At 38.5% G+C, this 15,008-nt stretch overlaps 1 protein-coding gene across 6 annotated transcripts in view; it reads left to right on the top strand.

The window, feature by feature from the left end:
• The window catches only part of KANSL1L (KAT8 regulatory NSL complex subunit 1 like), a 67,619-nt gene that overhangs the window by 16,994 nt on the left and 35,617 nt on the right, over nucleotides 1-15,008 (top strand). For 4 of the 6 annotated variants that reach the window (XR_010373060.1, XR_010373062.1, XM_064452087.1 and 1 more), the window contains exons 3-5: nucleotides 7,285-7,426; nucleotides 11,318-11,515; nucleotides 13,864-13,985. Coding sequence is in view for 2 of the 6 variants with exons in the window: in XM_064452087.1 (XP_064308157.1) it covers nucleotides 7,285-7,426; nucleotides 11,318-11,515; nucleotides 13,864-13,985 (462 nt within the window). In the remaining 4 variants the exon portion in view is untranslated. The remainder of the gene's footprint in view (nucleotides 1-7,284; nucleotides 7,427-11,317; nucleotides 11,516-13,863; nucleotides 13,986-15,008) is intronic. The other 2 variants (XR_010373061.1, XR_010373063.1) reach the window with 2 other exon arrangements.

Below are 15,008 nucleotides of genomic sequence, written 5' to 3'. Positions count from 1 at the left end.
GAGGGAGCATATAGAGCTCCAGTGTGAAATTCTTATGAAATTTCTCCTTTGCTAGGGATTCCAAGCGCAGAGACTTTCCCTTTTAATATTTTCAGTTTTCTTCTGCCGTCTTTTTTCCCTGAATATCGATTTTCCTCTTCTCCCCTTCTCACTGGCCCTTCTAAACTTATTTGTGGAAGATGTGAAAAATCTTACTCTGTTGCTACTTAATTTTTATCCCACTCTAGTTCTGTACCATGAATTTTCAAGGGAAAATCTCAGCTATGGTTCATAATTTCAGGTGTTACTGCATAAATCCTCAGGCCTGCTGGCTTAGCAGAAATGTTCAGCTGGATAAAGTTTTTTGGTGTGGGAAGATAAGACATGTATTATGTGTTAGTATCAACATATGTTATTGGATGCAATTCTGAAAGTATTAAATGGCAACAGTATGTCAGAGATGGTGGGACCAGGCGTGGGTGCCAGAAATTGTTGTGATAAGCAGTTGCCGATGTCTGTAGATGATAGGGAGAACTGTAACCCATCTGTTCTGAAGCCGTATAGTGTTTCAGAGGAAAATCTCTGCCAGGTAAAAATTTCTGTTAAACATCAAAGAAGATAGCAACCCCAGAGGCTCCAGAAGGATGACCTGATTGCAGATCTTCGCAGATACTGCAGCATAATTTCAAGTACCGGCGAGCTTCCCTGAACTGATTGATTTTCTTTTTTGGTGCATAGCTTAGTTTGCTGGTTGTCACAAAACAGCGGCATGTTGCTCTCCACAGTCAGTCTGCGGCGAGCGCCCCTGGGTGATCTGAGCAAAGGCTGATAGTGAACTGTCAGAGTAAATAATAGTATTTGGTTGTGTAGCGTTGATTGGGTATGATACCAGAGGATAATATTTGTTGCCGTTTGTTTTAATCTTGTTTGCACTCTGGAATACATAGAAGAGGTTGAGTTTATAAAACAGCATTCACTGGTTTTTAATTATGTAGTTATTATGGATTTAACGGTTAACTGGTCCAGGGAAATTAATACTTAAATAGCAACTGGAGTTAGTTCATTCTGAAAACAAACATTAAGTAGGTGTGCTGGAAGAATTAGTCCTTGAGAAAGCATTTACGGGTCATTTCATAGTTGGACGTGTTTGTTCAGCCATTACACGTGTTGGACATTTTTGTTGGGAGTGGGCGTTTTTATTTCATGAGTAAAATCTAGTAAGATTATCTAACATAAATGCACTACATATCTGAATTCACCTACTTTAAATGTTTTAGATGATACCATCTCCTAGTTTTCATAGATAATTGCATATTAACTGTTAGTGTCTGAAGAGAGAAGAAAAGTGGGCATGCTAAATTTCACCACCACGTTGTCAGAATGTAGCAGAAGCCCTGTGCTCACCTTAATGGCTTGCAAGAGAATGCTTGTATTCAGGCCAGCTGCTTTTTGAGCATTGCCATGGGTTGTCACAGGAAAACTGACTGTAGTGCTGATGTAAAATTAGGTGTAGTTGAGGAAGTTCACAGGCTTGTAGCTCCGGTCCTGGGGGACCCCCACCATACTAGTGTGCTGTTAAGCATTTGTGATAGAATGCCATGTGGTGAATATGAACTATTTTGTATTGCTGAACAACCAAGTGAGCTTCCCAAGAGAATTGGGGAATGTATGAATTTTTTTTTTTTCCAGTGTGTTAAGTCACATGAATTTCATCATGTGTCATATCATACCTGGATGAGATTTAAAGATCTGAAGAACTTCCTGAGTTTTTGCTTTTCAGTTTCTGGAGTTGAGTCCTTCATCAAAATTATAAACTTCTGCCATTGTTTTCAGTGACCCTCACCAAGGAAGGTGATGAGCTCTTTATCCTATGGGTAGTCGGTCTGTAGTTTATGAGCTGATTTTTGCTCCCAAATACTTCACTGTTGCATGACTGGCAATTTGCTTCTGATAACCCGGGAGTTCCCAGCGAGAGGAGGAGATGAATCAGCAGGGATGGCTGAGGTCAGGATCACGGGGTCACTTCAGGACTAAATAATCTGAAAACTGGATGCCAGGACAATGTGGATTAAACTGAAGGGGACAGGGCCTGGCAGAGAGAGCAAAATACACTGTTAGGAAACTGAATGGAAATTTAAGTGTGAGGGTATGTCAGAAACATCTGCTGTTCTTATGTTTAATGCAGAATTTTGGAATTGGTGAAGTTTTTCCCACCCACGCTACGCAAGTGCCTTGCTCTCTGGTTTGTTTGTGTTTAAGGATGTTGTAACTTGAAAACTTTGGTGTCTTTGAAACAAACTTTTTGGAAGGAGACTGTTTTTGGTTGGCAAACCTGTGTTTTGGAGTTTTGATGTGGGTCTCTTGCGAGCATCCTCCTTTCCTGTTCAGTAGGAAGCATCCTGTCCATTTTCCCTCCAGACATGTCATGGTAGGGGCATGTTATTTGTTCTTACTGGGAGTTAGGAGGCTGGAAGGCCTCAGTTTCCTTTTAATTTTCAGGACATAAGATACTTGTGGAGAATCTTGCCTTGGGCACAGGGCTGCATGCTATAAAATACTTTTCCCTCTGCTCACCATAACTTATTTGAATCAACCTTCCTGGATACTTACCATTAGTCCCAGGTTCTGTATCTTTTGTGCTTTTTAAACACCACTGTTTCTCCTTCATTATTTATGAACTGTTTTCAGTCATCTTGTTTTGTTTTCTTATTAAAAAAAAAATATGCCTACAAGGTTTAAATTCCACCCCTTCTCCTCCCCTGTAAACGAGGAAAAAAAAAACCCCATGCCCAAAACCCAAACAGCATTGATTGTGTGTGTTTAGCGTAGCAATTTTATTTTCATTACCAGTTCCCCTTTCCACTCAGGCTGCCTGCTTTTTTTTTTGGGGGGGGGGCGGGGGACACACACACACAACACAGACTGATCTTAGCTATTGGGAAAACATAAATCTCACCCTCAACATAATGGAGGCACTGGAAATGCTTCTCATAGTCCTGTTGTATTCTCCGATGTTGGTTTGATTACATAAAAACATGGTTTGTTCTCAATTCTCTTTTGTCTTTTGGGGAAGGTGAGAGCGCTGAGGGGTTCTTCCATACATTCTGTCCATAGATCATGGCTAAAAACTTCTTTCAGTTCAAGCAATAGTATTGACAGTAATAGCGGTAGATTATTTAGTGCTTGTCACTTGCCTCTTTGGTCTCAGGAGATGCAAGTAGCTTTGATGAAATGCTTACGCTGCCTCTGCTGGTGCTGACAATCCCCAGCTGAATTCTTTCCCATGCTTTGGGGTGACACAGCACAGCCTGTATGTCTGCTTCCTAGTTATATTTTTGATCATACTTCAACTGTCTGCATTTGTGTGTGTGCTTCTTGTGGCTTGTTTGTTCTTCTGTATTTCTTTCTTCTCTTGCAAGTTGTGCGGGACTGACATCCTGCAGTTCAATCAAACCAGGGGAAATGCAAGACAGTATCTCACATGGAAAGAAATTTTGCCTCTGATGCAATTCCAGCATGCTTTTCTAGGGAAATCTAAATGAGATGTATTATTCATACAAACTCAATATTGCTCTGTTCTCTTCCAATTCTAATAGCCCTAGATGGGTGCAGGAGGTCATCTTCAGATTTAGTCATTGCAAGAGCAGTAAGTTTAGAATTTTACTGTAGTACAGTACTGAACATTAGAAACTTTTGCAAATATAACATGGCTTATATTGAGTTGCCAGCAGAGGAATGAATTTGAAATTCCTGTGGAGGATGTACGATGTTATAGTCGAAAGCAGGGAAACCAAGTAAAGATGCTTTGCAAAAGGAGCACACAGGAAGCAGGACAGACAGAAACTTTTTATTTTCTTGTCTCATTCCCAACAGAGAACCAGAGCAGGAGCTTCTACTTCAGCACCTGCTCTGACTTCCTCCTTCCGTAACAGGCCTGGTTATTTTTGTAACGCTTTGTGGTTAGGGTTTGCAGAATTAATTAATTCACTAGTGCCACCTTGAAGCAGCTTTCTTTACTGAGTGAATGTTATACTGTACTCTCTAACATGCCAGGAACAGATTTACAGATTTATTATTTTTTTTTAAATTGCAATACTAGGTTATCATTTGTCACTTGAATGACCATACTACTTTGCATGTAGAGTGTGAGGATAGCTTATAGTGATTTTACCTTCCTCTGAGGAGTTACAAGGTTTAGTAAATAGTTTGTAGAGAAATAGATGTAGAGGCAAAGATGGTAAATAAATAATGTAAGATGAAACAAGTGTGAGTGACAGATGGGAACAGAATTTAGCAATGCTCTCGCCTCCTATCCTGTAAATGCGAGCTCATGCTTGCTGCCTTGCCCTGAGCTTCCTGGCCCTTCCCTGTGACAGTGCAAAAGTGTGTGTCTGTCTGCAAGGCATCAAAACTGGGAAAGGGATCTAGACTTAAACTGGCTTCATTCACCCTGCCTCCGAAGTTAAAATTAACCATGAGCAACTCTAATCCACGTCACCGTGTAGCTGCCTGTGCAGCTTGTGCAGGTGCTGGGCATGGGGCACCCTGGGCTGGCAGGGCAGAGAAGCTAAAATTGCTTCCTCTGGCATGAGCTTAAAACGATTGTGCTTAGTTCAGTGGAAACTCTTCCCTGCAGAAGAGCCTAAGGACATCATTATTACAGTATAATTAAATGCTGTTAGTTGAATTTTGTAGTACACTTTAAAGCCTTAAGAAATACTTGCATGTTATTTTAGAATGAAGCAAAAATATACATACTATATTTAACAGTGAATGGAATTAATTCAAGATTTAATATTGTGTTTAAGGAAAACAACTGAAAACATGTTTTTGAAAAATAACTTGTGATGTAGCTGTGCACAGGATTTTTTTTTATATGCAAGTCAGTAATATACAGGGGATACAATTTGTTTGTCTTAAGGTTACAATATTTAGCTGTTCTGTTACCTGCTGTGGTCTGGCATTGATTATGGATTCCCTTACTGACCTGCTGATTTGGTACAGTGTATGTGACATAAGACCAGCTCTGGCCCTTCCCATTCCACTTCTTGTTTCCCAGCTGCGTGGGCACTTTTTATTTTTCTGATTTGCTCCCCCTTCCTCCTCAGTCTGTTTGAGGATAGCTCACCTTTCTCCCAAAACTGCTGTGTCCAGCTTGGGACGTAATTCTGTCAGCATGATTTATTTTCTTTCACCTGGGCTTTCTTGTTATAATGTCCTGGTTTGTGGGGTTTTGTTGTTTGTTCAGTTGTCTTTTGAGAAAGGAATAGAAACAAGCACCTGAATGCTCCTGTTGGTTTTTTCTCGGTTCTCCTCTTTATTCCTATTTAACTTTTTTTTTTGTTAAAATGATTAACTAAAGGATTTGTTACAGCTTCACCAAGAGCTCTCTCTGAGGACTAGTGTCTTGCCTTCCCAGGGTCCTGAGACAAATCCTAACTATTCCAGCCACCACACTTGTGTGAATGCATTATTTAACTGAACTCTGACTTGGGCCAACTAGGAGTTCGTATCCCCCCCTTTCCCTGCAAACTGTATTTTGTGATTCCCAGAGACACAAATGTGCAAAAGCATCAATCACAGAGAAATTGTTGGCAAGAAGACATGGTAAAAGCATAAGTAACCAGGGCTATTTACTATGTGCTGGTGATAATGGGAGAACAAAGAAAAATAAGAAAGGGTTGTCAGAAAAATGGATATTCACAAGGTGACCTCATATGCCTTTTTTCCTAGGACAAAATCACTAACAGAATATATAAAATGTAAACAATTTACTATGGTATATATTTATAGAGTTCTTTGAGTTTCTTTTTGTTGGTAATCCACTTTATATGCTTGCACGTAGAATTTGGGTTTAAACAGAACATTTCAATCTTCTATCTAGTTTCATATGTTCATTTTGTCTGTGTAGGAGAGAGTGTAAGCTGGCTGTAAGTTATGTGGGCAGATAATTTCCCCCTTTTTAACAGAACTTATGTATTTTAGAAGTAACCTAATGGAGACTGTGTCTATTCTTACTCTTCATGATAGCTAAAGTAGACTGAAAGTTCTGAGATTTTGAGTTATGTTTTACAATCTTTACCCTGAAAATATTAGGATGCTCAAATTTGGTGATTCTCTATTCATGCCAGGAAATGTCTAGCATCTTCTGCAGGGTGATGTATTACCTTTCGTTGTCAAGGTAGCTGACACAAAATTCTGCATGAAACAATTGCACTTGTTTGATGTTCCTATGCCAATTCACTGGCATCTGCTTTTTCTTGTGTCTCTTGTGGTACTTCAGTACTCTTCATTGCCTGGGGAACTGGGGATCAAGTATTCTGCCTGTGCAAAACTAGCTATACAGTCTCATCCAGGACTTAGATCCAGCAGTTATCCCAATAACTTGAGTAAAAACTTCTTTTCCAGAAGTAGTTTGATTTTGTTTTTATGGTTCTTTTAAGTTAGCTGTGGCAAACTACTTGACAACTTCAGTGGGGAAAAAAACATCAGCCGTTTTCTTTAAAAAAGTTAACTCAGTTAATGGTAGGATACTCATGGAAGTTGCATACTAAAATATTGCATTGTGTTGTCTCTGTTGCTTAAACTTACTGGATATTAAGATTATTTGTTGATGGTACCATTATGTCATTCATTTATTTAATATGTAGTCTGAGTATAGTTTGCTGAAGCAAGTTATGAATTTAACATACTAAAGTTAAGCTAATCACAGTGTCAAGTACTGGGAGGCATATCCTTAGCGTCACAAAATACACCTGTTTGTAAACAGCCGTAAGAGTGACCTAACTATACTATACTGATACAGCTATATTTATAAAATAGCTTGAATAAAAGAAACCTAAACTACTTAGTTGGTTTTATGGGCAGTGACTTGATATCTAGCTGGTTATTGCTGGATGGTGTTTTATTAAATTCCAGTTGTTAGCAAATTATATTGGTGGAAGCTCGCGGGAGGAAGTGTGGTGTAAGAATTTGGATTCTTGGTGGTGGAGTTACTGGGATTCTTTAGAAATCTGTAATCTGCATTAACTGATATAGTTTGGTAGTTTCTCTGGCTCTGAGTTTTATAATACAGAACAGAAAACCAGCTTAGCCTGGGAATAGCCAGTGAACATCAACTGTACTCGTTTGGGCAAGTTCTGTAGTTACACAAATAAGTTGATGTGAAACTGGATGGGTATAATCAGATATATCCTGAAAGCAACTGAGATGCTTGCAACATGAGGCAGAGCAGCTGTCAAAAATGTTCTTGTGCAAATGTGGTTATCTTTTATTTTTGGACTAACCAGCATTTTGTCTTCACAGCAGCTATACTTCTGAATGGAAGTGGCTTGCAGACAGAGCTAGAATTGGCAGCCGTTGGACATGGCTTCAAGCCCAGATTTCAGAGCTAGAATACAAAATCCAACAACTAACTGACCTTCACAGGCAGATACGTGCCACCAAGGTATTGTCTGTAAGCTCATAAATGGGCTTTTCAAATAATCTTTTGACAGTGTTTCTTGTAACATTTATTTATTTTGTTCCTTGTTGTTGTTGTTTGTTTGTTTTGCCCTAGAGTTCTTGTATCCATGCAGGCTATCACATGCAAAGGTTAATGAGAAAGACATTGGGAGCTAAAAAGTATTGTACCCTAGAGGCATCAATACAGGACTGGGAGTCCAGAACTTTTGTCTTGCTATCTGTGATAGTTAGTGACTTTGTTAGTGACTTTCAGGGGCCCAGCACAAGGTACTGCATTTATCACACTAGTTTCTCCCTCTGCAGAAGAGGCAAGATTGTGTTTTCAGGTGGGTGGGTTGGTTATTCATTTTTGTGTTGTGGGGTTTCAGGGTGGGTTTTTTTGTTATTTACAGTGCATGTTTATTCTGAGGATTAGCTAGTTAATGTTTGTTCAGCACTTTGAACAGTTCAAGGATTAATTATTACTAAAATTCCAATGTGTGTAACTCATGTACTAGTTTTTGTAAATCAAACTGGCTAGACAGTGGGAAAGTCACATTCCTAAAACATGAATAATCTATCAATTTAATGGGTTCCCCAGGTCATTTTCATGTGCAAGAGGCCAAAACCTTGATAATTCTGGTGGTGGATAGTGAGGGTTTTTTTTAGGAGGGCTCTTTGACTCTCCATTGATGAGCTTCATGTAGGTTGTCTGATCTGTGCTAGGTTCAGATAAGCACAGGTGGAGAGGAGCCAGAAGATGCTTTAGACTTTATGGGGCTGAATGTGAGATGTAGAAGCAGTTAAAAAGGAGAGGGAAATCCCCCCAGAGAGCATTTCCCTCTGATCACATAAAGAAAAATTAGTCCCTCTTCTTTCACCCTCAAAGCCCTTCTTTTCATATCCAACTTTGTCTCTCCTGCTCACTTTTCCCCAGTCATGTTTTTCTGTAAAAAATAATTGAAGAGCCTTTGTCTGAGGGTCTGTCCTACCCATGGAGGTGAAAGGAAATTTTGTGTTTTGGTGAAGGGCAAGAATGCCCACATTTTAGTGTTGTCCTAAATACCAGGACATGCACACTGTTACACCCAAAAGCTATCAGCCTTTATGGTGGCATAGGTCTCATGAGCTGCAGAACACAGAGAAATAAGTAACAGAGAAATGAGAGAAAGAACATTCTTTTAGTCATGCATTTTCTTCACATTAGGTGGTATGTTGGCTTGGAGCCTAGTCATCTTCCTGGTGGAGATCTTTAGTGACATTCCTTTTTGCAAACTTCATGCCCCTTTTACCAGCTGTGGTATTAAGTTTGTTTTTTTAAAAAAATATTTTAATAATTTAATATTATCAGTATTTTGCATTGTGTCCAATAGTGAAGGTAGACACACATTTTCTTCGGCTGTGATTTTTTTGTATACATGTTTGTAGTACACCAGTGCAGCAGCTACAGAAGGATGTGTGGGCTGATAGAAGAGCTCTTTGTTTTCATTTAGTGGCTGCAAAGTAGTTGCACAATATCATTAGAATTTGCATGCTGTGTTTAATGGTTTCAGAGTGGCTTCCTTGTATTTTGAGTGGAAAAAAATGTGATTTATAGCCAGTGAACAATGATTTCAAGCAAAATGCCATTCCTCTTAACACCGTAACGCAATAGGAAGGGAGATGGTTAACTTGGGCAGTTTCCTACCCTACTGCATTTGTCTCCTCCATCTCTATGCACACAGTAGCCCCTCTGAGCCTTTGGCAGTCCTTCCATTTTAAAAAAAAGTATATCTGCAAAACAAAACAACTCCATTTGGGGGTGGGGGGAGAGGCAGGGGGCGCAATAAGGACAGGGAAGAGGGAGTTAATTGCCAAAACCTACTAGTTGTAACCCATTTAACTTATAATTCCTGTGTAGTCAGTATTAGTCTATTAGAAGACCATTAGTCTTCTACTTTTTTACTCTTCCTCTTTCCTTCTGTGCGTATTCCATCTCTTTGTTTTCATACAGTCTGCCAATATTCTCCTTCCTTTTCTGCTTCCCTCTTTCTGTGGTTGCCAACAGGATTTTGCAACTTGAAAAAATATAATTCGGGGGGGGGGGGATGTTCCCCCCTCTTTTCACCACTTTTCCTGTGTGTCTTCCTATTGCTTGGGCTCCAGCATTTGTGTTTTAGACTTTTATGAGTTATTTTTTTGCTCTCTCTGTGGTCATGACCTATGATTCTTTTACTAAAAAGATCTAACAGTTCTAAATTCCAAAAGAGTCTAAAGCTGTTGAGCTAGCTTGTCCTCTTGTGGCACACAGAAATCAGATCTATATTTGAATTTCCTTGAACGTACTGCCTGCTTTGTAACTGCTCTTGGTCTGCAGTTTGCAGTATGATACCGTCTGGATTCGTTTCCATCTGCTGTAAATGGAAAAGCACAGATAATGGGCTACTACCTGATAATGAATGTAGAAGATGTAGTGTTGACTTGATAGAAATTCAGAATCTCTCTGCCCATTTTGAGCACTAAAGCAAGTTTTCAAGCACCTACATTTGTTTTTAGATAATATCTTTGTCCTCAGCTTTGAATTTATTATTCAAACAGGGGAAGAAGTTAGGACACAATGAGAACAGGACAATTTTGTGTTTTCTCCTGGTCTCTTTAAAGTCTCTTGGAGGCTTTCTTTAATGTTTTAGGGCAAGTTGCTGCTGAGGCAGGGGTCAAGGTTTGAGTAAAACTACAGGTTCCTTAATTTTCCACAGCTGCAACCTGGGTGAAGTCTGTCTTGCTAAAAGAAATTATGCTGGGGTTCCTTGTGTTCACATGATGGTAGTCTTCCCTTGCTTTTTAGTGGAATAGCATCACTAGAAAAAAAAAAAAGAGGCAGTGTAATTGAATGGTCCAGTTCTTTCAATATCTGCTTGATATTTGAGTAACAGTACTTAAAAGAAAGTTATTTCCCTTTCTCTTCGGAAGAAGCCTGCAGAGGTTTGATAGCCTTTTCTGAGTATTAAATTTATTTGCTCAAGATAATGACAAATCAAGGGACTATTTGAGGGACTGCTTTTGACTGTTACAAAGTTATTTTTTTTTTTTTAATGTGTTGTTAAACCAACTGAGATGGTACCTAGGATTGTATTTGACACTTCTATTTTTTTAATGTCATGTGGAAAACACAATGGGGATATTCTTTGCCTAGTTCCATTTATGAAGCTCGGTTATTTCCCTACCATATAAAGTTATTTTTATCTTACTAGGTGACATTCTAGACGACAGACCACATCTGATACCACATTTATGCAGACTGTCTTGAAAAGCAATGAGATAACTAGAACATTTAGGATAGTTACCTCTGTAATTATGAAACACTAAAAATGCTCACCTTAATAAAACAAATTATTAAATTGTAAGAGGCTTTTGTTTTGAATTTTATCCATCTCTGCTACATAAAAAATAACAGCCTTGATATTTTGCTTAGAATATGGATAGGAGTAAGGAAACAGAGCACTTCAAAATGTCTCCGCAAAATGTATTGGTTGCAAAGACTATAGCCAACTTCAAATCAAAGGGTGGTTGTTTCCTACAGAAAAACCTCTTCTTAAATCAGCAGGAAAATGATCATATAGTTGCTCTAATAAATATGAATTTATGATTTTAATTTTGGCACAGATATTTAAGCGGTGGTGTAACACTAGAGTGATTACTGTTATAAGGAGTAACATAAATGGTGCAGCTTTTTATTAGTGAAAATATCTACTATATTTATGTTTTAGCTGTTAAGTGCATTTAAAACATAGTTTAAGGGCTCCAAAGAGTTGCGGGAGGATTTAAGGGGGATGTGTCAGGTTTGACTGCCCCTTTAAAAATTATTTAGGAGGGTTAATCTGTTGTCAACCAACTGTGTTCAATTGCTGTTGTCTAGGGGATGGTGATCTTAGAAGAATTCCCATTTCCAAAAGACATTTTGAAGAAGCAAATACAATTGACAGACCAAGAAGCTTTATTAAACACCACAGGGAATTCGCAAGCTGCCGTTGAGAGACAGGATTCTTTGCCGGAGCATGACTTTGAAATGTCACCCAGCAGTCCTACCCTGCTTTTACGAAACATAGAAAAACAGGTAAAGTAAAATAAGAACTGATTGGTCAATGGAGCCGAATGATTTACTTCAGAAATAGGGCAGGTTCCATGGTGATGGCTTCCAAAAAGGAAGATATTTCGCAGTCCTGAGAGAGGGTGCTGATGAATTGAAGAACTTAAATAACCACATTGTACACCAGGTTTACAAATTAACCTTTTGTTTCTTACATGTCTGTGTTACTGCTTTGTTTCCATCAAAGTGGCCACATAACCACTTCTAATAGGTATTCACAAACCTGCCTCACCTTTATAGTTAGGTTCAGTGTAGAGTTGCCACAGATTGTTTCAGGAAATACTTATGAGAGATGAAAGAGTACAGCTGAAGATGGAGGTATGTTGCACTTGAAACAAAAAAAAAAAGCCCCAACACAATATAATTGTTGGTCTGCCTTTTCAAGCATCACAAGACTCCAGTTAGGGAACTGAGGAATTCCAGGTACTTAATGGCATAGCATAGGCATAGCTGTGAGCGGAGTTTCGGTTCATGGTGTTCAAAACAGTCATTCCCAAGGTTAATTCCAGGAAATACGATCTATACTCCAGCAGGGTTTTTTTTTTTTGCTAGAAAGTACACCAAGAATGTGGTAGGATCACGTTGCTGAAGGAGATACAGGATTTGTTTTCAAGATAAATGTATGCAGTTAGTGTGAAGCAAACCTGGCAAAGGCAGTATGGTACGTTATTAAGTTGCTCTGCTGCTGTACATAAATTCTTGGTCATACGTGTATTTTTTTAAATGGGGTTCGAGTTGCTTTTTGAGTATCAGTTCTGTACATCAACCTTGACTCTGAAGGTCTGAGTTTCTTCTTGTTCGGTGTCAGGAGTAGTGATGCTGTAGGCTGAAGTACATCCACAGATATTCCCGCAGAATTCAGTCCTACGTTAAAGTACTTCTTTGTTAAAAAAGAATAATTTTACTTGTGAACAAAAAAAATTCATAAAGAATACAAAGTGACTGAACCTGGCAAATAATGCTGTTTTCAAGTCATTTTCACAGCTATGCAATGTTTTAAAAACATAAATGTTTCTCCTTTTGTTTTGGAAGTCTGCAGTTGTTTTGGTACTTTTATATTCAGTAGAGACTTTGCTCCTTATAGATTGAATTCTGTTGAGATTTTTAAATCAATCTGCTAAATATTTTACTGGCATCTTGTTTGCTTTGTCAAGACCTTTTATAGTTAACTTGCTATTTCTGTGCTTTAATATCCATCCCTGAATATTTTATTCTGACACAAAATTTTTACTCGACTGCATCACTTAAACATTAACAGGAAAGACATGAGTTGTAATAAAATGGAAAATAATTTTTTCTGCGTCTTTCTGCATAAATGGTAGTGCCTCAAAATGTAAAGAAAACTTACTGGGTAACCTTTAGCAATTCTTGTTTTAAACAATCTTAGTTCTCAATGAAAATCCTACAAAGTAATTTAAATGTTCAGAAAAAATGGTATGCTATTTCAGATATGTTTCATTTCTGTTCAGTGTGCAGCACGCAGCTTCCTCTAAGAAAGCTACATTTATTGTCAGAATAGCCTTTAAGGTTTGACATTTAAAACAAAAAAATCATTGTGAAATGTTATCTGGAGTCAGTCCACAATTCATTGCTTTATAAGAAGTAATTCTTAGTCTTAACAAATTAGCTGCATTTGTTTTGGGGCAGTTCTGAAAGTCCGGGTTTTGGTGGGGTGGGGGCTGCTTGTTGCTATTTTTGAGGATAGCAGATGATTTTAGCCATTCTGTCTGTAGTTACAATAGTCCTTCTGTAGTTACACTTCCTTTTGTAAAAACACCTTTGTCAAACTATAGTGAGCAATGAAGAGGATTCTTTTAACAATAAAAATACTTTGAATGAACAATATTTACAAGGAGTAGACAGCAGACTTTCTTTCCCTCCCCCCTCCCCGTTTGAAATACTTGTTGAATGGCCAGTTAACAGCTCTGGGCTGCAGCTGTTGGCACATCAGCTGTAAAGTGTTCTGGTTGCTTTTGCCTCTTTAAAAACCTTTGTTTAAAGTACTAAAATCACTAATGTGTTTTGTGTATGAATTATTAAAATGTATAAATAATGTCCTTGGCCGGTTGTTCAGGGTTGTGTTGGTTTTTTGTGTTTGTATTTGGGGTTTGGGGTGGGGGGCATGGTTGAACATACTACTTGTGAAAGAAAAAGCATGCCACTCTTGATTAATCACAAGAAGAAACTAAATATGATTATTCCATGATGGATGCTGCTGGACTCTTAAGTAGGAAACCAACAAAAATGCAGGACCTTTTGGCTGTTGAGTCTGTGTAAAAGTCTGACTACCTTTTATTTTCTTTATTTTTTTCCAGAGTGCACAGCTGAGTGAAATCATCAGCAGCCTAATTGCTCCACTCAATCTGTCCCCAGCTTCTTCATCTCTTTCATCCAAGACCTGTAGGCACAAACAGCTGGTCAATGGCATCTCCTTCAGGTAGGTGACAGTATGGTAGCATTTTCTTTTTTTTTTTAAATAACCTTTGGTAAAGTAATGTAGATGGAACTGATAATGATTACAGTAGTAAGTCAGGAAGAGAGCTGCTTTCTGCAAGCCTCAGGAGAAGTTAAGTCTTGCTTGTAAGGCTGAAAATAGTAGGGTTTTGTATTGTTCTTAAAAACATAATAAAATTGTGCCATCACTGTAAGTACATTTAAGTACCGGGAAGAGGAATATATCTGTAAAGTAGTGAAAGGATACAGTAAATAACACGCTACTGATTATTTCAGAATGACATTCTGTTATATGACTGCAATATCATTTCTGGAAAAGCGATGAACTAGACTTTACTAGATTAGTAGAATACGTAAGCAATGTCACCTGTGCCTCAGCATGGGTCAGTGTTTTTTGTGACAGCTTCATTAATTTTAAGCTGATCAGTCTTCAATACAAGACCAAATTTTTCTTTGCCAGCTACTTTTTCAGGAATTTGGGGTTAATATTTTTCCATTTGCGGTCTTTTGTTCTGGAGGGATATACCTTCCAGGATGACTGTAGCAGCTTGAAATTAATAGTGTAGAAAAATGTTTCTCAGTATTACTCCATACTTCTTAGTAACTCCGTCTTTTATTCCAAGATTTAAAAATATAGAACAGGCTGTAATCAGTCTCAAAACAGCATTAAGGTAATTGGCTGTAGTCCTGTCTTACAAAAGACCTAGGTATCTAGAATATTTCTCCTGAGATACCAGTAATGTAATTTTTGAGGATGGAGGGGTTGCTTTTATTCATAGGTCTTAATTAAGATTAGGTGCATGAAGAAAGTGTTCCTTACTAGAGCTGGGGGGTTTATGGCAGTGTCTGCAGCAGAACGTAATTCCTTGGCTCCAAGAAGAGCTGGCCACGCCGCCTGTTTCAGCACTTTTGCTGCAGAGGCTGTAGCCTCCCACAAAGAGATTATAATGAGCAGCTTGGATGGGCAGCTTCTTTAACTTCCGTCTGTTCCAAAGCAATTGTGGGA

The sequence above is a fragment of the Phalacrocorax carbo genome, chromosome 5 (assembly GCF_963921805.1).
Source record: "Phalacrocorax carbo chromosome 5, bPhaCar2.1, whole genome shotgun sequence".
NCBI lineage: Eukaryota > Metazoa > Chordata > Aves > Suliformes > Phalacrocoracidae > Phalacrocorax > Phalacrocorax carbo.
Note: the sequence above shows the minus strand (reverse complement) of the source record. Positions and strands in the feature narration are given on the sequence as shown.